Source organism: Phyllostomus discolor, chromosome 12, assembly GCF_004126475.2.
Source record: "Phyllostomus discolor isolate MPI-MPIP mPhyDis1 chromosome 12, mPhyDis1.pri.v3, whole genome shotgun sequence".
Taxonomy (NCBI): domain Eukaryota; kingdom Metazoa; phylum Chordata; class Mammalia; order Chiroptera; family Phyllostomidae; genus Phyllostomus; species Phyllostomus discolor.
Genome location: NC_040914.2, coordinates 53,428,160 through 53,451,551, shown reverse-complemented (window position 1 = coordinate 53,451,551; position 23,392 = coordinate 53,428,160). Strand labels below are relative to the sequence as shown.

At 60.4% G+C, this 23,392-nt stretch overlaps 1 protein-coding gene across 1 annotated transcript in view; it reads right to left on the bottom strand.

Annotated features, from left to right (window-relative positions):
* CPNE2 (copine 2) overlaps positions 1–23,392 on the bottom strand; it is a 40,456-nt gene that overhangs the window by 11,475 nt on the left and 5,589 nt on the right. The window contains exons 2-12 of the mRNA XM_028502077.2: positions 16,873–17,090; positions 14,370–14,549; positions 12,631–12,705; positions 10,675–10,746; positions 9,735–9,818; positions 9,358–9,447; positions 8,299–8,397; positions 7,666–7,752; positions 6,242–6,301; positions 4,357–4,490; positions 3,505–3,559 (exon numbers count right to left, since the gene is read on the bottom strand). Coding sequence (XP_028357878.1) covers positions 3,505–3,559; positions 4,357–4,490; positions 6,242–6,301; positions 7,666–7,752; positions 8,299–8,397; positions 9,358–9,447; positions 9,735–9,818; positions 10,675–10,746; positions 12,631–12,705; positions 14,370–14,549; positions 16,873–17,052 — 1,116 coding nt within the window. The 5' untranslated portion in view covers positions 17,053–17,090. The remainder of the gene's footprint in view (positions 1–3,504; positions 3,560–4,356; positions 4,491–6,241; positions 6,302–7,665; positions 7,753–8,298; positions 8,398–9,357; positions 9,448–9,734; positions 9,819–10,674; positions 10,747–12,630; positions 12,706–14,369; positions 14,550–16,872; positions 17,091–23,392) is intronic.

Below are 23,392 nucleotides of genomic sequence, written 5' to 3'. Positions count from 1 at the left end.
GCCTCCTGATCTATGTTCCAAGAACCCACTCCCCTCGGAAGGTGTTCCTGCCCCCAAGGGTGTTACGTCAGGAGGGCGATGAGGCCCAGGCCACGGGAGAGCTCCAGTCTGGGCACCAACAACCCCAGACAGACGCTTGATCTCTGAGGCACTGCTCTGGAGGTGCCGGAAGGCCAGCGTCCCCCCCCACACACACACACAAACCGAGGCCCAGAGAGGGGGGCCCAGGTGCTGAGCCCACGCAGTGGAACGGGCCAGGGACCCAGGTCCCTCATGCTTCAAGACAGGGTTGGACCCCAGACCTTGGGGAGCCCTCCTGGGCCGAGAGGGGAGGGGCTGGGCTCAGGGAGCTCACCCTAGTGCTGCCCTGCGGGTGGCAGCTGGCCCGAGGAGGAGACACCCTCCCTGGACAAGGGAACCGGGCGGCTCTGCTCTTTGTTCCCTCAGCCCTCAGTGCCTGGCGTGGAGCCAGCCCCCCCCATGCCCGTCTTGGGCCCCGACCCTGCCCAGGGGCCCCCTTCGCCCTGTCCCCAGTCTGGGCTCCAGGTGTAGGGGCCGGAGGTCCTCGTTGCCGTGGCAACGTCATGAGCCTCTGTAGAGATTTAGAGGGGGCTTGTAGGGAGGGGGCTAAGAGAGAAAAATGGTTGCCAGGGAAACAGGCCTCCTGTGGGCCAATCGTTTCCTGCAAAATCAGATTTTAGGAGATTCTAGAGACCAAGGGGGAAAAGCCCCCTCCCGATAGGGATAGATTACTATTTCCCCTTCTCGGCCACCCAGCCTCCTCATTCCCTGCTGCTTTCCCCGCTGCTTTCCCCGCTTTGGGGAGGGCCGGGCCTCGGTTCAAGTGCATGGGGCTGTGGGGGGCCACCCTCCACCCCTTGGCCTCTCAGGTTGCCTACTCCAGCAGCCCCATTTCACAGGTGACACAACTGAGGTTCAGAGAGGGTTAAGGAATGCCTTGGTCACATGGGTGAGCCACAGCAGAGCCAGGAACAGATCCAGGGGGCAGGCAGTGTCCATGCTGCCTGTGGACAGCCCCCTCTCGTGCTTGTGGCCCTGGTTTGCCTGGAAAATGCCACGAAATAGAACAGCTTCCTGGAGGCCACCCCGAGCCGATCAGGGGCCCCTGGGGACTGGCTGGCCACAGGTCTTTGTCCTGGGGCTTCCTGCGTGGCCTGTGACACTCAGTGGTCCCCGTTCACCCCACGTGGCCCTGCCTGGCCCCTGCTCAGTGAGTTACTTAAGGCCCTGCTCCCTGTGGCCCTGGCAGGGGCAGGACGCCAGAGGGAGGCTCTGAGGAATCTGGCCTCAGAGGGACTGTCCCCCATAAGCCTCAGTTTCCCCGTCTGTAAAGTGAGGAGAGTGATAAACCGTGTTCTTCTCCACCCCAGACCTTCCTCTGCCTGCTCTCTCTCTTCTTCTAACTCGGGCTCATTTTGAAGGCCATGCCTTCACGCCATCCCCTCAGGGGCACGCTTTCTGCATCCCTCAGCCACAGCCCGGGCAGGGCAGGGCCGGACGGAGGCCCCAGGGGCAGGCAGCTGGTCCCAGGGTCCTTCTAGCTCCTTCCAGCTTCCCACCCTCAGAGAACCAACATCTCTGGCTGCTCAGGCCGCTGGGCCCCCAAATCCACCGTGAACAGACATGCACGCCAAGCGCATGCCGGGAGCAAGGGGCGCGGCGAGAAGGATGCCCGGTGGCTGCCCTGCGCCCTGAGTCCCGCAGGGAGACAACAAACAGGCCAACCCCACACCCCAAAGGGACCAGGGTTCTGTGGGGACGGTGCTTGGCAGGGAGGAGGGTCCCCTGGGAGGCCCAGGGTGGGGTGGGGGGAGGGTGACGCCTCCCTGAGAAGCGGTGTGGGAAGTGAGGGAAAGGGAGCCATGGGCTGGAGGAAGGCCACGTGCAAAGGCCCTGGGGTGTGAAGGGAGGGAAGACGGCCCCGTGGCCGGAGCCAGGTGAGTTACAATGAGAGGCCGGGAGGGGCCAGGCCAGGCACGGGAGGTGGCGCCAAGTTATCTGTCCTCTCCTAGCCCGGTTCCCGCGTCCCTCCAGGCAGCGCCGGGCACTCCAGCCTGGCCAAGCCCCGGTCTCCCCAGAGTTGCCCTGTGACATTTCCAGGGAGGCTTCTGCGCAAGAGAACATCTCCCTGGACCAGAGTTCTTTGAAAGCTGGCTGGTGTCCTAGCAACAGGCGCCTGCTGGGCCTGCCAGCACCAGCCCTCCCTGCCCACTCTCCCTGTGGCACCATTTGGGTCCTGCAGGACCCTGCCCCCTACCACACGATGGCCAGCAGGTCCCACAGCCGCTGCAAAATCCTGGGTTGAAACTCCTCCTCCCTGGGGGGATGGGAAGGGAAGGCTCCCTCTGGAAACCACATGCAGCGCAGCGCGGCTGACAGGAGGGGGCGCTGGCTGAGACAGACCCGCAGGGTGAGGAGCCCCGTGCCCACTCCCCCAGGCTTCTCCTGGGAGAGGCAGCCAATTCTGAGAATAAACCCCACAGTCCATCTACCCAGCTGAAGTCAAGGCCCCCCTTGTAAACACGACCTTGGACAGGTCACTTGGAACCTCTGTCCTCTCACCTGTAAAATGGACATGGTCCCTGCTCTGCATCCCTCCGTCCCGCCCACCCTGACCCCGGCCAGTCCCCACTCGGCAGCCAGGGTGGGTGGGCCTTCAGGAATACCAGCTGGATTCTAACTCTCCAAGGGGACTGTGCGGTGGTCCCCATTGCTCTTGAACGTGCGTGTGAGGCCCGGCATGGCTCGCCCCTACCCCTCTGGGATCTTCCCGTCCTGCCCAGCTTCCACGAGAGTCCAGCGCGCCCACCTCCCTTCTGTTTCTCCAACTGGCCCTGCTTCCTCTGCCTCCCAGACTTGGCACGGGCTGTTCTCTCCACCACGCTCCCTGCCCCATCGCCACCTCCAGTCGCTCTGTGAGTTCCTCCTTTCCCTTCCCCTCTTGGCGCACACTACTATGCCTCCTCTAGGAAGCCTTCCCTGATACCCCCAGGCTGGGGTGGGGCCGTCCCCTAGCCCCTGCTGCCCGATCTCAGCCCTGACGACCCTGCCTGTTGTGTTGAGGGTTGCCAGACAGAATACAGATATCCAGTTAAATCTGAATTTCAGATAAACAATGGATGTTTTAGTGTAAGTATATATCCCAGGCAATACTTAGGACATACTTATACCTAAAAATGTGTTCATCTGAAATTCAGTGGGTGGCCTGTATTTTTATTTGCTAAACCTGGTATCCTCCTCGTCTTCCCCACCGGACATGTGTACCGGGGGCTGGAACCGGTACCCGAGTCCTGCTCCATGTTAAAGCTCCGGTGCCAGCACGGGGTTCAGGTCCAGACGTGAGTGTGGGTTTGGGAGAAGCTCAGAGAAGGCGGGGCAACGGGGCCCCAGCGCCAGACCTTCCCAAAGCGGATCCTGGAGACAGACAGACAGACACACACACAGCCCGTCCTGGCCGAGAGGGAACAGCCTGGCTTCACTCACCTTCCAGTCTGGGGGTAACTGCGCCCCGAACCCTAAAGCCGGAAACATCTTATCACTAACAAGAGACAGAGAAAAACCACCGTAAGACAACTGCACAGATGCCTCCAGCCACCTCGCTCACCCTCTCCAAACCCCCTACCCAGGGGCGCCTCGCACACCCCCAAGGACAGGAAGAAAAAAGTCGCTGCCTCCAGGGAAGCTCCATTCAAATGCCCTACTGACCCCAAACCCACCGCTGGGCGCCCGGGGTGGCTGGAGCCCACCGACACTTGTGGCAGACACAGAGCTTCCGACCAGCGGGTCTGGGTCCAGCTTCTAGGTCTTTCCCAAACTGGGACCTCATGCAGCCACCAAACCAGGCACGGTGGGGGTGACATATACTGGGCTGGCTCAAGCTTCCTTTTATGGCTGGGAAAAGTTCTCCCACACTGGCTGGCATTCAAGGCCCTTCCTCATCCAGCCCTGGAGCCCAGTCTCACCTTTTTCCACCTGCCCTCCCTCCCTCCTAGCCCTATTCTCCCAGCCCTGGCCACTGGCCACCTGCTGTCCCCAAACATACAGGGCACCTCGACACTCTAACTGCAATCCCGTGGGCCCCGTCTTGAGATACTTCTCAGTCTGTTCCCTGTGGCAAACTCTTACTCATCCTCTGAGGCCCAGTTCAAATGGCCCCACTCTCTGTGGGTCTCCCCGATTCCCCAGGGTCCCTCTCTTTGCTGCTGCCTCGTCCGTGAACTGGTCTCTTGCGACTCCAGTGATTTCTTCCCCATCTTCCCCCCTGAAGCCGACGCCACGTCTCAGCTGAGTTGGCTGCAGCCAGAGCTGGCCTCCAGAGCCCCTCCCCGGGCTCACCTGTCGTAGTCCTGAATGATCTGCCCGACGGCCCAGATGGCCGACAGGTACTCGTTGGTGCCCATGGGGTTGATGTAGTGCAAAGAGGAGGGGTCCAGGGGATTCCCGTTGGAGGCTGTGAAGTCTATCCCAACCTGCAGGGTGGGGGGGAGAGACAGACCACCCAGTGTGGCCGGAGACCTCGGCCCCCGCCCTCACCCACAGGGAGCAGAGAGGCTGCTGGGACTGCATCGGCCCTCTGGCTCCAGTACCCCCCAGGGCCTGCTGTTGCCTAAGCATAAGTTTGTCCCCCAGATGTGATTCAGAGCCAGCTCACAGCCCCGAATTCCTCCCCCACTCACTGTCCCATCCGCACTCATCTCCCGTAGCCAGGCCTTTAGCATGAGGTCCCGTCCACCTAAGAGTGGACAGGCCGTCTGTCTCCAAGGGAACTCTCCTTCGTCCTTCAGGCCGATTCAGGTGCTGCCTTCCCAGACACCCTGCCCCCACCCCGAGCCACCTCTTCCTCATCCCTCCGACCACGAAGAGGCCTGGGAGGCGGGGGCTGCCAGATAGGTCAGTGCCCCGCGCCCCAGTGCAACCAGATGCTCACAGTAGGCAAGATGCAGGCCCCCGAGGGGCCAGGGCTGGGCACAGGGCGCCCGGCACAGATGCCCAGGTGGGCACAGGTGCGCCACAGGGACTGGGGCTGACAGTGGCCAGGGACCCCGCTCTTCCTGCTCTCAGCCTGGACAGAACCCCAGCCCAGACCCTGGAGGGGTGGCAGGGGGGTAGGCAAGACTGTCCAGCAGGGCAGGGTCAGGAGGCCGAGGGGAGAGGGGGCACCTCAAAACTCAGTGGCTGCGGGGTGGGTCAGCTCCCTGAGGTCAGGGTGGCAGGCCTTAGTCTTCGAGCCAGCCCTGCAGGACCAGAGCCTGGAGTCTGGCACGCAGGAGGTGATCCCTTTGCTGGATGAACACTCGCGTGCAGGGGGCACAGGACGACCCAGCTTCTCTGAGGGAGCGGGGCAGTGGTGACCCGTGCGCCAGAGGTCAGCAGGGCCAAGCCCCAGGTCCCACAGAGTCCTGCAGCTGAGCGCCAGTCCTCGTGGGTCTAGAGGTGGTTGGCATTGGGGAGCCGTGAGGCAAGGTGGGGAGGTGGGCAGAACATGGGGGACCCCAGCAGGCTCTCCCCCGGGGCCTGAGGCTCCCCTTGGGGTGAGGGACAGGAGACGAGATGACCGGGGGAGAAGCCTGCTGGGCGCACGCGCCAGGCCCCCACCGGCAGAGGAACGAGTCCCCTTTCGGCCGCGCTCCCTGAGGTCTGCTCCGTGCGGGCACCGTGGGGCGTGCTGGGGTCGGAGCCGCCCACAACAAAGCCCGCCCTTAGGGCTCTCCCAGCCCAGCGGGTGGGACAAACGGGGTCATTTCAGAGTGGCAACTGCTCCAAAAATAATCAGATCAGAGAGGTGACGAGGCGAATGGGAGCCACTGGGAAAGAGCCCCCTGACAAGGCGGCCCCCGTGGCCCGGCCCACAGGACGTCAGGGCGGCAGGGCAGCAGGCACCAGAAGGCTGCAGGGAGGAGTGCTCTAGACACACAGAAGAGCAAATGCCAAGGCCTAAGACAGAGCGGAGCTGGTCTGTGGGGGGAGCAGTGCGGACTGGTGGGGCAGGAGGCCAATGAGCAGGCACTGGGGGAGCAGGTGAGTCAGGAAGGCCCTCGGCCGGCGAGGAGGAAGAAGCTGGCTTTTTCCTTCTGAAGGCCTGGAGCCAGTGAGCCCCGTGCTGGGCAGCTGAGCCCCACCGGCCCCTGCCAGACACACCCTCCCTCGGGCCCCAGGCCCCAGCCCCCAATCCCCACCCGAACCCTCGGGGAGGGTCCCACTGGGGCGGGGAGCGCCTTACGGTGAACATGAGCTGGCAGCCTCCCAGGATGTAGTCCAGAAAGGAGTAGTCCCGGTTTATCTGCAAGGAGGCCAGGACGCAGGAGTCAGTGGGTCCCCGCCCCGTCCCTGAGGGCCAGCCCCCCCCCCCCGCCCACCTGGCCACACTCTCCACGGAGGACCTTCAGGGTGCTGTTGCTCTGCACCCTGAAACCTTAGCAGGGTCCAAGAGACCAAAAAGGGCAGATGACGGACTCGGATCTGATAAAAACAAAACCCCGACCTCTCTAGAACAAAACGCTCACAGCACCGGTTCCCCGTGGGTGGGCCCCCCACCCCGCCCCCCACCTCCCCTCACAGATACAGACGTGTGATGACGGCAGGTGGTGTCCCAGGACCCAGCGTCAGTTACACCGACCAGTCTACCACAGGGGTCTCAAGTCCTTATCCTGGCCGGAGCCGCTCTAGCTCTTGCCGGCCTCCACCGTACAGGGGAAGCCCCCACGGCTGCCCGAGGCCTTCCCCTACACATTAATAAAACCGCTAGACCTCATTTTGCTGCTCTTTGCCCCCTTTTGGCAAAGGATACTGGCCTTCCCCTTCTGGGAGAGTCGCAAGGGTCCCCTTCAAAGTAAGTGCATTTAAGTACAAAATAAGAAACCAAAGTGACAGGGAGGAGGAGGGGCCGAGGATGAAAAGGTGAGACGACAGGCGCCAAAAATCATGGAAGGGGGGTGTGTGAGTGACAGATGTCTCAGAAACAGGGACCCCAAACCGTGATGCCGCCAGCTGACAGCCCGACAGTCACGCAGCGTTCCTGCGCTGCGACCTCCCCCGTGAACGTTCCTGTAAACCCGGGCTCGATGGCCCCGCCCCCAGACGAGGACGAGGGGCGGGGCTGGGGCCCTCCCGCTGGGGCTCGCGCAGAACCGCTCGGCCTCCGGCTGTTCCATTCCAGCCGGGGTGTCCTCTTTACCACCCTCCAATTCCCAAAGACGCCCGGCTACCAGTCAGCCAGGGCTCCTGGCCCCTGACCTCAGCCCAGCCGCTGCTGGAGTGAATTGCATCGCCTTTCTGAGCCTCAGGGACCCCAGCCATGCCACGGGAGTCACAGTTACCTGAGCCCTCACTGATGTCACTGCCAGAGGACAAGGTGCCCCGGCCCGGCACCCTTTGCCCCTTGGGCGCCAAACATGCCATGTGCAAGCTGCCGGTACGGGAAGCAGCACCTCCTCACAGGTACCCTCCCACTAGGAGGGGCTCTGGAAGGTCATCCCGTGTCCCCCATGACCTCCACGCAGGGGTGTGATATGAGACTAACTCTAACAGCCCCATTCTGCAGACGAGGAAACTGAGACACACACAGGGGAAGCTCCAGGACCAGGATCCACAGAACCAGGCCTGGCTGGCCCTGCCCTGTGTCTCGCCCACTCCCCACTGGCTCACCTTACAGGATCGGAGGATAATAATGCCCGAGTTTTTGTAGTTCTTCTTTTTCCTCTGCTTCTTGGGGTTGATGCACTCGAACTCCAGCTGCACAACACAGGAGAAAGAGAAGAAGCTCACCTCAGGGTCTGCATGAGGACTGGTACTCCCCTGGACTCCAGAATCTTCTCCATAGCATGACTAGGGGCAGCATGCCTCCTCCAGGAAGCCTTCCTAGATGTCCACGCCCAGAAATGGGTCCTGCTACCCGGGCTCACACCAGGCTGTGGCTCTCCAAGGGAGGAGAAGCTGCATCTATCCCTGACTCCGAAACAACACATCCATGTCATATCCACTAATGAACCCAGAACTGTCACCCAGGGCATGGTGTCTCGGGGTGAGTGGCACGGACACTCCTGAGTGCTCACTATGTGTCATCTTTACCCCATACCATCTCATTTAATTCCCACTCTACTCCTCCACCTACATGTGACAGATGGGGAAACTGAGGCTCAGAGAGACTGGATATCCCACTCAAGTTCACAAAGCCAGAGAAATAAAATCTGAGCCCCAATCTGCCTGATTCAAAAGCCTGTGCCCCTTCCCTGCCCAGTGCTGAGGTCCCGGGGTCCCACACACACGCGCCAATCTTACCGGGACACCATCCCGAGCCTCACACATCTGTGACACCGAGGTCTGGAACTCGCCGATGAAGTCATGGCCCCCATCGTTGTCATAGTCGTAGCACATGACCTGGGGTGGGGCCAGTGAGGTCACCCTAGAGCTGCCCCCCAAAGAGGAGCTCCCCAGCCCCTCAGCTCTCTGAGCAAACCCCCCATCTGCTTCTGGTGGTGCTGCCTCTGTCTCCCCCCAGCACCTGCCTCAGTGGCCTGGGATGATGCTGTTAGCGCCTGAACTGCCTTCTCCTGTAGGAAGCCTTCCATGATTGCTGGAAAGTGTGCCACCCAGCAATGGAGGCTGTACCCTTGGGTGCAGGAAGCTCCACTCTTCTCACGAGGTCACTCAGCTCCTTATCTGTCTTGGGTGGTGGCCCACCAGGCTTCACGGGCCATGGCCCGGAGCCCTCCCTAGGCCTCTTTCCCTGAGACGGGTACAAAAACGTCCCAGCTTCACGTGCTCTCTAACTTAGCCGCTGACACTCATAGGAGGAAGGCAGGGGTTATTGTACCCATTCTCCTGACAGGTAGACCGAAGCCCTAAGAGGGAAGCACTTGCCCGAAGTCTCGCAGTGGCAGCAGGGGACACAGAACTGGAACCCAGGTTGCCTGGGGGACCCTGTCTGGGGGTCCCGGCCTGGCCTAGCTGCCTCACCCCACCCCAGCTGCTACCAGACATGCCCCTGAGGACTGAGGGCATCTGGAGGCGAGTCATCTTCATCCCCAGCACAGTGGCACTCAGTCTCTCCCGGGGTTTCCACGCCCACCATCCACCATCCTACCTAGCAGCACCGCGGGCCTCAGGAGACCGGACGCCACTCTGCTGTACAGAGGGGGCTCACAGAACTGGCCTCCCTGCCCGGGCCACTCAGGCGGTCGGGCAGACCGGGGACGAGGATCCTGGTCCCCTACCCTGCCCCCAGATGGGGTTCCTTTCCATCTTAATAAAAATTAAGAGCTTTGTTAGGGCCCCCCCATTGGAAGCCTGGGGTAGATGGGAAGGCTGAGCTGGCAGAGTGGGGAGCAGGGCCCTTACCTGGATGGGCTTCTCCATGTCCCCATCACACAGGGACACCAATGGCACAGTGAACGGTTTCCACACAGGGTCCAGCGTGTACTTGATCACCTGCAGGACAGTGCGGGGCAAGGGAGAGCTCAGGCCCCAGGCAGCGACGCGGTGCGCTGGGGCCAGGTCAGCCCAATGGGGACAGGAGGTGGCAAGACGGAGAGACCCACAGCCCCACCTCTGAGGACAAACGCGTGCATCCCTGTGGCAGGGGGGAGGGGTCCTTTAGGCGCCATCACGTGTTTCACTCCGTGGCTGTGACTGCACCGCCCCATCCTGAGCCGCTGGGGGTGGCTCACCGGCCAAACAACTGGCTCGCAGACCCCCCAGGCCCCCTGCACACCCACCTCAGTCCTGTGGACCAGCATCCACTTGCCGTCGTGTCCGGGCTTATAAAACTCGAGAAACGGGTCCGACTTCCCGAAGAGGTCCTGGGGGAGCAGGAGGATGGAGGTGAGGAGGGCACGATGCCAGACTCAGATGGTGGGAGGTGGGGCCCACGGCCTCCCCAACCCCGTGTCGGGGCGGGAGCCGTGGGCAGAGCCGGCCTGGCCCCTCTCCCCTCAGCTGATGCGGGGTTCATTGAGCAGCCAGGAGCTGCTGCGCCTCTTGGAACCAGCTGCCTCCCCCCGAGAAACTGCCCCAGCCTGGGGTTACTGGGGTTATTGCAGCTTGGACCCTGGGACCCTGAGGCCTGCAGCCTGCGGGAGCACAGTGCCTGCACTTTAGACCAGGTAGGACTTCAAAACAGTGACTGTGCCCAGGGCCGGGGAGGCCTCCAGCAGGACAGGGGGACCCTAACTTATTTTAGTGGGAATCTGAAAAAATGGCAATTCTCCCAAGCACTTTACGGAAGGGATATGATGTCCTTTAAAAATCAGTTTCTGCCCTGGCTGGCATAGTTCAGTGGATTGAGCGCAGGCTGTGAACCAAAGTGTCGCAGGTTTGATTCCCAGTCAGGGTACACGCCTGGGTTGCAAGCCATGACCCCCAGCAACCGCACAGCCCGTAGGTTACTACATTTACACGAAGTGAGACAGGGAATCCCAAGGAGTGGGTCTTGACAAGGAGCCGTGTCTTGAATACTTCTAGTGATGATAAACTCACTACCTCAATGGTGAAAAGATCCTAAACTGGAGTGGCTGGGACAGCCCTATGCTATGGGCTTGTCCTTGGTTGAGGGGGTGAGGACAGTGGTGGCCAGGAGTTCCAAGGCTAGGCCACACAACCCTGAGTTGGGGAGGGACAGTGCTTCCTGGGGGAGACCCCCCTCTTCTGCCCCCTCACCTTCTTGTCCAACTTTCTGCCCGCCAGGCTCAGCGTGATGACCCGGTTGTCGGACAGCTCCTGGGCGGCAACCTGCAGGGGCAGAGGCATGCGAGGGGTCGGGCCTGCTCTTTAGATCCCCCTGGCCCCTGCCAGGCTGAGCGGGCACAGGGGGCCTGGGAGTCCATTCTGCAGGGCTGGGAGGGGTGAGCGAGGGGTGGGATAGTGCCAGGTGACCTTGAAGAAGTCTCTCGTTTTCCCCAAACTTCAGCTTCCATCTTCTGAAAACTGGGGTAACCCATCTGGATATGAGCAATCGAAAAGTGACCCCACGTGGCTCAAGAGAAGGGAGGAGAGGAAATAAAACAGGGACTAGATGTGAGGGGTGGTCTTGAGCCCCGGGGAGAGGTTCTGGGCCAGGGAGCCGCCTGACAGGCCACCGCAGGCCCCCACTGCAGACCCAGAGAGCACAGCCACCTGCAAACACCCAGGTATCAGGAATTCCAGCACCTTCACTGTGCAGCTAGGGAAACCGAGGCCCAGGGCAGGGACAGAGGCCACCTGAGCTTCCTCTGCTGTCTCATCAGCTCACACTGTCACCTGTCCTCCATGTCTTCCCTATCAGCCACACAGCCTCCTGGCTCCAGCCAGCCAGCGATGGACCAGCTGGGTCTCCCTGGGACCGCCATCTACCCTATCCAGGCCTTTCTCTCTCCCTGTCCCTAGAGAGTGGCAGGGAAGGCCCCCTGGCCCACAGCAACACAGTGGGCTGGGTCCCCTCTTGGCTAGGGCTTCCCCTTCCCCACACCTCTAGGCTGGCCTCACCCAACACACTGTTGGACCCCCAGAACCACGGACACGTTGGACGCCTGTCTCCCGTCCTCTCCTCCGGCTGAGACATGCGCACCAACTCTGTGGGTGGGACCTGCTGTTGTACCCATTTTGCAGAGGAAAGAACTGAGGCCCAGAGCCTCAGTGGTGGAAATGATAGGGGTAACAGCCTATCAGGCTGGGGGGCGGGGTCCGTCTGTGTTGGCTTCCAGGTGGAGGGGAGCTGGCTTATGAAGGCCAGGTGATGGGGAGGTTCTGAACCCCGAGAGGTGCGGACAGATTGGGAGAGGACATTCCAGGTGTTAGAACGGTGGCTAAGGGCCTAGGGTATGTGCAAGGTGTGCTAAGAATTCAGTTGGCCTTGAACCCAGGGCGTGCACGGGAAGGGATAAAACCGCTGGGGCAGGAAAGCCAGGTGGCGACCTTCGCCTCCCTCACAGCCTTGGCTGCGAGGCTCCAGGGAGCCAGGAAAGTTCCGGATCAGCGGAGGGACACCGTTTGAACACACACAGGCGGGGCCCTCCTCCCTCCAGTGAGGCCGGTGCCCAGAATCACCCAGGCCGTGAAGGGGGATAATCGGACAGAGAATCTCACTAGCCGAACTGCCCTAGGGCACCTCCTCCCTGGGCTTCTGCACCCTCATCTGCAAAACTGGGTTGCTCAGCCTTCTTGAAAGCCCAGGACCGAGGAGCTCACCCGCGCAAAGGGGCGTTCTGCGATCTCAAGTATCACTGCGCATCTCGGCAATCAGCGCGCGTCGCCGCGGCACTGCGCACTGCAGCGGTCGCCTGCTCCGAGCGAGCGCTCCTGAAAGACCCCCCACGGAGGACAGGCAGGGGCCAGTGCGCGAAGAGCACGCTGGGAGGGCTCTGGCCTCCAGAGACAAGTAGGAACGCACCTGTCCCAGGAGTAAGGGGCGGTGGGGTTCGCTAACAACCCCCTACCCTCAGCTCGGCGGCCCCCAATGCATCCTATGTGGAGCTAGGCGCCGGTTGCTAAGAGACCTGTTGCTAAGTTGTAAGTTGGGTCTTTTTACTCCACACAAAGCTGATGATTATCTGCCAGGGAAGGACCCATTGATGGGGGAGGGCAGCGGGCAGAAGCGGAGGGGGTGCAGAGGGGGTGCGGAGGGCGGGGGGGCAGTACCGTAATCAAGCCCTTCCCCGCCGGCTTGTCATTCATCAGCAGCAGAGGCCGAGTGATCTTCTTGCTGGAGACGATCTGAGGGGAGAGCAGCTCCGTGAGGGTGGGCGTGGAGGAAAAAGGCTCCAGAGACGCCACCCACAGCACGCTGCTCCATGCCAGGCGCGCGCTAAGCCTCCCCCTGCCTGATCCTCGTGGGAGGCAGACAGCCGCTGTTGCTAACCCCACGGGGTGCCTGCCGCCGCGAGGCCCAGAGAGGTCGGCCGCTGGGACGCAGCCCCAGCAGTCCCGCTCCTGCTGACCTGGCTGCCCTCGGGGAAAGGCCCTTGAAACAGCCTCCCCCAAAGCCATCCACAGACCCCACCCTCCTCTGAGCAAGAGGCTCAGACCCTGAGTTCCATGCATACTTTCACCGATCTGCATAGGAAATACATTCACACAGGCTTCAGTGATCAATACGACCACACCTCCAAGTAGCCTTCCCACCACATCTGTGCCCCCCATTCCCACAGCCACCATGGGCCAGCCCGTCCGTCCTCTGTTCCTTGGGGGAAATGTCAGTGTTTCTTTGTGCCCACAGGAGCATGTCCCCACTCCCCCCATGCTGGTCTTTCTCGACGGTCCTCTCCCTGCCCTTCTCCTCCTCCTCTGTGCCACTGGGGATGCAGCACCCGGCTCCCCTGTCCTCTCGCTTGTGGGAACTCAGCCAGCGGGGACGCCAGCAGGAACCGGGAGAGCAGGAGGGAAAGAAAGAGGCCGGGCTGTGGTTTGGCAGAAGCTTTGTTCCTGGTCATGGGCCGCAGCGGCAGTCCAGAGGCCTGGTCAGCAGGGCCACGGCTCTGGCCAGGCCCTGCCAAAGCCACTTCCTGCCCTGCCCCTCCCTCCAGGGGAGGGGTGTCCAGCTCCGTGCTGGCGGCTGGCGTCAGTTCCTGCTAGGTTTCCCTGCCTTGTCAGCTCCCTGCCCCTGCCCCCTTAGCCTCCTTGGACTCTCTCCTCGGTTACCTTTGGAGGGTGTGGACACACGGGTCAGCGGGGACCCTGGACTCACGCCATCTTTTACACAACTGTTGGACCCTTGCTTTTTTCACTGAGCATCATCTCTTGGCAGGCCCAGGGCATTTCAGGCTCCACTGGGACCTCGCAAAGCATTTCTCATTTTATTCCCTCACCATCCCTACACGGCAGGCAGTCATCATTATCCCCCGGTGAAACATGGGGAAACTGAGGCCCAGAAGGGGCTCGGGCTTGTCCAAGGGCCCACAGCCATACAGGACGATTGGGACCAGTGTCAGGGGCTCCTAGCCCTGCCACCTCCCAACCCCCAGAAGCTCACCAAGGAAGGAGCTAGATGGGGAGGTGTGGCCCAGAGAGGCAAAGGAAGTTGCCCAAGGTCACACAGTGAGCCAGCCACGAAGTAGCACTACCATGGGTGTCTTGGTTGCTGGCCAGATCCTCCTGCCCCAGGAAGTCAAGACCGCACTTGATTACTTCCAACAGCCAGCAGCTCTGACCACGTGGGGCGCCCATTGCTGTGGGGCCACCTTTGGCAGGCTCCGCCTGCTGGCCCCTGCGGGGTTGTCTGTATTTGTGACGCCTCCTCAGGAGCCGGCCAGGAACCCTGGGCCTGGGGAAAGCTGGCTGCAGCCTTCCCCAAGGGACTGCTCTGTCCTAGGGAGCTGGGTGACGCCTGGGGGCGGGGTCCTGCCTCGCCCCGCCCACCCGGGGGGGGGGTTCCGGCTCACCACGCCCAGGCTGCAGGAGAACTGGCCCAGGAAATCGTGCTCCTCGAGCTGTGTGCTGGACTTGTCCTGGTCGAACAGGGCGAACTTGAGCTTCTGCACTTCCTCAAAGTGGTAGTCAAGGACGAACTTCTTGGAGAATGCCGGATTGAGGTTGTTGACGGCAGTTTCTGTCCTATCGTACTGGCAAAGGGGCAGGGAAACCGGGGTCAGAGTCGGGCTGGCGCCCCCCTTCTCCGGCGGCCGGAAATCACTCTGCCAACTCGCTGAACGCCCTCTGAACCAGCCACTTGGCCGGTTAGCTGGATGGCTGCCGCAGCCATTGCCCTCGGCTCACAGAGGAGGGCGCTGAAGCACAGAGAGGTTAAGCGACTCACCCGAGGTGGAACAGCCGGAGGGGCAGGGCCAAGATCTGAACCCAGCTCCAACTCCAGCACCCACGCTCTTAACCCTCTGGCCCTGGCTTCATACCCCGGGGTCAGGATGAGAGTTCGGGCCCTGTCCCTGCCTAGTTGACAGAGGACAAGTCCCTTTTTCCATCAGGCCCTCAGTCGCCACTTCTGTACGATGAAGGCATTTGACTCTGTGGTTTTTATTCCTTTTATTTTGGGAGAATCCTTTTTTAAAAACCACATTTTACGTGGAAGCTGAGAGAGGAAACAGAAAGGAGGGATCCTCGGGGGGAGGAGCGGGTGAGGGCTTCCCGCCCCTCCGGAGACAGATGTTTGTACCTTATATAGAATCCTGGAATGTCAGACCTGGAATGGTGCAGTCCCCCAAAGCCCCACCCACTGTGGAAACCCACTACTGTGGGTCCATGGTGGGGCTGGGACAGGGTCCCTGCCTCCTGGCTTGTCCACACGGAGGCCCCAAACCACGGAGTCAGGGTGACTGTCTATTTTGGGGCCCAGGCTGTGTTGATTCTCCCTCCCACCCAGTCCATTTCCAAGGGCCGGAGCCGCAGGGACAGGTCTCCCTCCGGGGGCTATTTTCAGCCAGTGTGGCCTGCCTCGGTGGGAGGGAGGTGGTCAGGGAGCATGGAGGTGGGTGCCATGAGTGGGGGTGGGGGGCAGTGGAGGGGACCCCATTCCCCAAAGGGCAAGCAGGGGTTCCGGAGACTAGGCAGAGGGCACAGAGCACCCCAGACACACTGGCCCCCAGCCTGGACATCATCCCAGGAGTCCCCGACTGCCCCGCACATCCCACTCTCACTTCTGGTGGGATCCCCAAAGCCCTGGGGGACACACAGAAGTCCCTCCCCACCCTGGGCCCCAGGTGCCCCTCTGGAAAATGGGTCAACTATCTCAGCACCATTTCCCTGGCATCATTGAAAGGGGCCAACATCTGTGGGGAATCTTTGTAAACCGCAGTCTGTTCAGTGTGATCTGCACTGTGGCCCGCTTAATTACGACAAGTTGATACATACTTCGGAAAATCTACAAGCATCTAGGACTCCCTGGAAGGCTGGACACCAAACTGCTAACAGAGGTCCTCCCTGACAGGCAGGGACCCAAACATTCTGGTTTTATTTTTGGGGTTTATCTGGCTTTTTATAAATTTACTCCAATGAATAAAGTCCCTTTTGGGAATAGGAACAAAGCAATTTTTAAAACTGGAAAGTCTTCACCATTTGGACTTTTCGATCCCCTCCCTTGAGCTCCTCACCCCACCCAGTTCTCAGGCCAAAGTTTTCCAGTTCACGAGTCCGTGGCTGCGGTCCCACCGAAATCCCCAGCTCTGGGCTCCCCAAGGTAGGCGGGGGTGGGGGTGGGGGGGAATCTTCATTGCACAGGTGAGACTGTCTCAGAGAGGGACAGCCACTTGCCCAAGGCCACACAGCAGGGAGGGACAGAACTGGGCCTTGGTCCAGCACTGAGACAGAAGCCTGGGTTCCCAGGCCCCTGGGTCCCTGCCTGTCCCCCACTGACTGTGTGTCTGCTTAGAAGCGAGTGGGGACAGTCATTGAACAGCGGAAGCAACCATTTTGTAAAACTCGGAGGTTTTAACTATATGCTATAATAACTGAAAACATGATATAAAACAATAAATACAAAATTGCATATTTATGAATCTAAATCTATGAATTATAATTATAAATACATAAACACAAATATATCATTAGTTGCAGTAATTTTAAGGGTAACAATTTTCACTGCCCTGGCTGGTGTAGCTCAGTGGATTGAGCGCGGGCTGCGAACCAAAGTGTCGCAGGTTCGATTCCCAGTCAGGGCACATGCCTGGGTTGCAGGCCATGACCCCCAGCAACCACACATTGATATTTCTCTCTGTCTCTCTTTCTCCCTCCCTTCCCTCTCTAAAAAAAAAAAAAACAAAAAACGTAAATAAATAAAACCTTAAAAAAAAAGAGTAACAATTTTCTCAGTAGTCCCCTGCCCACACTCCAGTTACCTCCAAGGGCCTGGAGGCCCCGGGCCCCAGCAACCGCCCCTCTCCAGCACCCAGCCACCCCACCCCCCGCAACCAGACACCCATGGAGGGGCCTCACCTCAATCCACCTGCCACCGTTCTCTGTGAAGAGGACACAGAAGGGATCGGACTTGGACGTGACGTCCCGGTCCAGCAGGTTCTGGCCACTCACGGACAGCTCCACCTTGCACACGCAGTACTGGGAGCCCACGGGGGCCGCCCCCGCTGCTGGGGCGCCCCCACCCGGGATGTAGGCCATGGGGGTTGGCGGCGGAGGCGGCAGCAGTTCCTGGCAGTCTGCAGGAGGGACAGGAGCTGGGGTCAGAGAGAGAGCAGACACCTGCCACACCATCCGACCTTCGGGATGCGGGCAGAGAGAGGAAAGGGGTGTGGGGGGAGGTGGGGGGAGCAGGGAACAACAAAGGCAAAAGACTGGAGAACGGAGAACACGGAAAATGCCGACCCAAGGAGGGTCTGGTCGATGTGTTTAGTGTGTCTTCGAAGTGATTCTCTGCTTCAGTCCATCTTCACCTGGGAGCTACACACAGGTCCAAGTTGCCCCAGTCGGACCAGCAACAAATACAGTGGACATGGGTGTCCCTGACCTTCACTTGCCAGGAAAACTTGGGCTTCTTCTAAGTAGTTAACATGCTGGCATCTTATGGCTACACTGGCGCTTGTAACTGTTCAAGTTTCCCTCATTGCTTTGGCCACTAGGAAGCTCACTTCTGACAACATATCCAAAACTTCACCTTTTTCATTGTCTATCTTGTTTATTCTGTATCCCTGCCCTAAGCATGTGACTGGCACACAGGAGGCACTCGGGATATATCTGAATAAAAGAAGCATGACTGTACAAATCAATGAATGATAAACCCTCTATTTTGCTCAGATACTGCCTGAATGTGGTCCCTACCCTCAACATAGAGTTTTCCCTGTCATAGGCACACAGCCTCCCAAAATTCCCTGCCCTGGACCCTGTCCAGGCTAATCACTGGCATTGCTTTCTCTGAGCAGCTCTGTTTTCCTCCGACTGTTCATTTGCACCGAGGGTAGAATACACCCATCTTGCTGCACACGGCAAGGGCCAAGCCCTCTGGCTCTCTCCACCTTAGCTTCCTCGTCCGCCCGTGAGCCATCGCGACACAGTCTGAGACACTCCTGTGACCGGATCTGATCTCCACCGGCCCGTGTGGAGTGAGCCCATCACCAGGTGGACGAGTCCAGCCCCAAACACTTACCTACGAAGGCCAGGTCTCACCAAGGAGGCTAATATATTGTCTCCTCCCTGTTGAGTGGGTACCGAGCCCTGCCTGCCCCAGAGGAGGGAGGGGAGGGGAGGGCGTTCCCTTTGGGACGACGAATCCTAGTGACTGTACTCCCGAGAGCCCTGACTGTGAACTGAGCATGTCCCCTGCACAGTGTCCAATCCTTATCCAGTATCGCGGGGCCGACGCTATCATCACCCCATTCTCCACCGGGAGACACGGAGGCGCATTCTTAATCTACAGAGTTTACTGAGCGTCTCTAGGTCCTGAGCACCACGCCAGGGCTGGGCTCCTGCAGCAAGAGGACCGTCCAGGCTCAGCCCAGACTCCCGTCTGGTGGAGAGAGGGGGTTGTCAGGCTAAACAGAAGCAGCAGGAAGGCCAGTAGGAAGGCGGCTGGCATCCAGGCTGGGAGGACCAAGCTACTGTGGCCATGCTGGGCCCTCTCTCCCTCCCTCTGAGCCTAGCCACTGGCTACTCCCTGCGTGCCAGCCTCTGCCGGAGAAGTCACAGGCACCGGTCTGCAAGGGAGTGTGGGGCTGGCGCCAGAGGCCCCTCACCCCTCCAGAGAGTGGCTCAGGGCACGCCTGGCAAGGAGGGGATCTGGACAGTGACAAAGCTGGTGCTCAGCCCCTCCCTCCTGCCGTCTGTCCCTAGAACCTCATTATAATCACACGAGCCCAGAGTGGCAGGGCAGCACTGCAATTTGCCTGCAAAATTTATTCTTGTCATGCAAAAATGAGTTTCCACGGAGGGGCTGGAGAGTGGCCTCCCCATCGCTGAGAGCAGCTGGGTGGCTGTGCCAGGTTGGGGCCGGGTGAGCGTGACCCTCAGAAGTGTTGGGGACAGCAGTGTCCCAAAGGGACATCTTGCCGTGTGGCTGAGAGAATGCCTGCTTATGCTCACAGCCACCTGGAGGTGGGGTGGGGCATGACAGTCGCCCCCATTTTACAGATGAGGAAACTGAGGCGAGGGAGCAGAAGTCGCCTGCCCGAGGTGCCATGGCCAGGAAGCAGCAGAGGCAGGGTGTGAGTGGCGTCTCTGGACTCCCAGGCTGATGCACAGCTTTCTGCCAGGATGGGGGGGGGCTGGGGAGCATGGTGGGGACAGCTGGGGGGCCAGCCAGGCCAAAGGGAGCCTGAGGCAAAGAGGGCCTCCGAGCGCCCAAGGTCGCCAGTTTCTCCAGGGTCACCCTATCTCCACTCCTGTATGTCCCATCATCACTGGTGGGGTGGATTCCAGCTCACCCACCGCCTCTCCACCTCACGGCCCCTTCATGACACGCGAGATGCCACCTGGGCCACCGTGCCCCCTGCTGCCAAGTCAGACGGGTCTGCTTTCACGGTCAGGTACACACACTCGGGTGCATACACTTCCTTGCGCATGGACATGTGTATGGTCACATGTACCGTACACACATGTCCCCAGACCACAGATGCAAAGGCTTGCTCTCACGTGAACACGCTGGGCCACTTCTCCCCACCCCCACTCTCCCCCCGTCCAAGTTGCCATCATCACTCGCCTGGGTCCCCGCACTGTCCTCCCACCCCTCCCTGGCTGGGGCCCGGCTGACGGTGTGGGCAGGAGGGCCAGGGGAGGGTCGGGCTGGGCTGGGCTGGGCTGGGCTGCTCAGAGCAGACTGCCACTCCACCTGGGCTGGCTCACGGGCCCCAGCTACAGTGAGCGAAGGGTGGGCAGGGAAGGGGCACTCCTCCCAGCTCGGGGCAGGTCCCCCAGCCCCAACTCACCCTCCGGCCGGAAGCCTCTGGATCCCCGAAACGGGGAGCACATGGTGTCCTGAGTTGGGGCGGGCCTGGTTGGAATGGGCCCCTCTGTGCCAGCCCAGCACCGGGCGGGTGGGCGGGCCAGACCCCGTGGCCTGACGCAATGGAAAAAGAAACCACAGCTCAGGCTGGGCCGGGCCCCCTCCCCTCCTACTCCGGCAAAGAGGGCAGGCTGGCAAGGTGTCATTAAGGGAGGGATGGGCCTGCCATGCGCATCTGGGCGAGATGAGAAGGCTCCTGGGTGCTGTGCCCACCCCACAGGTAATTTGAGGTTTTGGGCTGGAGATGGGCGCAGGAGTCGGGGCCCGCTTGAGCATCTGGGGGGTCTGGATGTGCACAGGCCTTCTGGGGCGACCAGACCCACAGGGAAGGGGCTGGGAGGCAGGGAAGCAAAACCTGTAGTCTCTTTTACAGATGGGTTAACTGAGGCAAAGAGAAGGCGGGGCTTAGGGATTCTCTTCATGCACTGTTCATTCATTCAACAAACACTCCCGAGCACCCGGCAATGAACAGCAATGAACGAGACACATGCTTCAGCCCCTCCAGGGTCCATGGGTCCCAGCTCATAAGACATCTTGTCATTTAGGCAGGGCGGGATGCAGAGACTCTGGCCCTGAACCCCAGGTCTAGAATATTCTGGTTTAGCCAGACACCTAAGAACCCATCAGCCTTGACCTCTCTCTTTCCTTCCCTCCCCGCCTAATTTCCCACCGCTGCTGCCGATCCCACCTCTGGGCTGCAGCCGGCATTGTCCTCAGCCCCCACGCCCACCGCCTTATTGTGCCCAGCCATGCACCAGCCCAGGGCCCTGCCTGGCCTGACCCCCCACCTCAGGCCACCTTCCCCCCTGCTCCCTCTGTCCCAGCTGCACAGGCCAACACCTCAGGAGATGTGTGAAGTTATGTGGTCTGTGTAAAGGGGGTAAGGAGTTTAAACTGGTTGAAATTGGTGGCTTCAGGCTCCCCTTCTCAGGGAGACCCAGGTGCTGGCCAGGGGGCCAGGAGGGAGTGACAGACCCAGACCCACACCCACACTCCAAGGCGCTACTCTCCTGGGCTGTGGCCTCCAGGACACTCAGGGCCTCTGGGTCCGCTTCCACAAACCCCGCTCTGTGAGGCTCACCACCCACAGCAGAGGCTCGGGGGTGACCCTAGGCTCTCACGGCTCACAGAGGGGTGGCCTCAGCCTCTCCCGGGGGCCTGCTTAGAAATGTGGCCTCCTGGGCCCCCCACCAGACCTGCTCGGTCAGAGTCCCTGGAGCAGCGCGTGCCAGCCCGTGTGTCAACGAGCCTCCTGGCGACCCTGCAGTGGGCTCCCAAGTACACACGGCCCCTCGGACTCTGCCCTAGACATCAGCCATCTGCTAACCCGAACCCTCCGCCAACCAGACTCGGGGCCCCCTGGGCCCAAGCCTGCGTTTCCTGGGCCTGCAGGAGGGTTGGGACGCTCTGAATGAGCCCAGACCTGAGTTACCTCCCCACCCCCGCCCCCACATTTCCCGGAGAAGATCCTGGAGAGGATCCCGGAAGACAAATGGCAACTGTACTAGTCGGGGCTCTCCAGAGGAAACAGCAACCACGGATCGTCTACGAACACACAGAGAAAGGTCTCATCTAAGGAACTGGTTCTGGTGACTGGGGCCTGGCAAGCCCAATGTCTCTGGGGCGAGGCGGAAGCCTGGACATGCAGGTGACAGTCAATAGCTTGGTCTTGACCCCCGAAATCTGCAGGGCAGTCCGGGCCGCCTGGACACTGGGGGAGGTTTCTGTGCCGAATTCCTTCTTCTTGGAGAAACCCTCGTCTTTGCTCGTAAGGCCGTCAGCGGACCGGATGGGCCCCACCCACATAATGGAGGGTAATCTGTTTTAATAAAAGTCTACTGCTTTTTTTTTTTTTTTGATTGATTTGAGAGAGAGAAACATCGATGTGCTATTCCACTTATTTACGCACTCATTGGTTGCTTCCTGTACGTGCCCTGATCAGGGATCGAACCCGCAGCCTCGGGTGGTCGGGGCAAGCTACCCGGCCAGGGCCCAGAGTGTACTGATTTAACCGTTCCTCTTATTGAAAAAATACCTGCGCAGCAACACCAGACAGGTGTTTAACCAAACAACTGGTTACCATCACCTAGCCCAGCCGACACACGAAATCAGCCATCGCCGCGGCCGGCCGCTCCTCGCAGACCCGTGGGGGGGCGTGTTCCCGCTTCTCGGCCTGGGGTGCCACCCACACGGACGTTCCTGCCCCGAGAGCGGTTAGCAAGCTGCACCCGCAGGGAGTCGGCTCCGCTTGGCACGTCCCGCTTTGATGAAATGTTGGAACTGACGCGGGGACTACAAAGCCCCTCCTGAGCCCCGGTTAATTTACGTGGTCACCACACCTGGCGACCTAACAACTGGCTTAGCAAACGTCACCCACACCTGAGCTTGAAGAGGGGACTGACAAGCCCAGTTGGCTGGGGGGCTGTCCCGCAAAACGAAAGGTCGCCGGTTCGATTCCCAGTCAGGGCACATGCCTGGGTTGCAGGTTCAGTCCCCGGTCAGAGTGCATAAGAGAGGCAAATGATTAATGTTCTCTCCCTCTCTTTCTCCCTCCCTTCCTCTCTCTCTAAAAAGTAAATATTTTATTTATTTATTTTTAGAGAGGGAAGGGAGGGAGATAGAGAGAGAGAGAGAGAGAGAGAGAGAGAGAGAGAAACATCAATGTGCGGTTGCTGGGGGTCATGGCCTGCAACCCAGGCATGTACCGACTGGGAATCGAACCTGCAACACTTTGGTTCACAGCCCGAGCTCAATCCACTGAGCTACACCAGCCAGGGCAAAATATATATTTTTTTAAAAGGTGAGACTGCATCTTACTTTCATCTCCCTTGTTCCCAGCACAGAGAGGCGGTGGACGGGGGCTGGACCACCGTTTGTGGAAAGTGAGGGAGCTGGAAGGGAAAAGGCTCCCAGGAGCCTGGGAGCACAGATTCACCGAATCCCAGCGTTTGGGAATCCTGGGATTTTGGAATCGTAGGTTCTTGGAATCTCTTGAGCTGAAAGGTTTTAGCATTGATCAGGCCCCCCCCTTCCAGCCACATACCCACTCCAACCACAGCCCCAGCACCCCGGCCTCCCACAGCCCTGGTTCCCCAAGAGCCTGGGGCGGGGGGGTGGAACCCCGAGCTGCTCAGGCTCCCTGGGCCCCCCCTGCACACTTCACTTACTGCAGCCGGCTCCTGCCAGGCCGTGCTCGGCCAACGGGCTGAGGCTGTCATCCAGGTAGGGGGTGGCATCTCCACATAAATCACTTCTCCACCTTAGCCGAGGCGCGGAAGACACCGCACTCCCGACAGGCAGCCAGGCCATTATGGGGATAAATATAGACGCAGACAGCAGGGCGAGGAGGCTACCGCGGGAGCTGACCCAGATGGCCCCGAGCCCCCCGCCTCCACCACACCACACCCAGAGGGAGGCTCTTCTCCGTGGCCCCCTCCTGACCCCTAGGCTCTGCCCCTGGCGAGGGGGCTCCCCGGGGCGCTGGGTTCTGTCCTGCTTCTGCCAGGG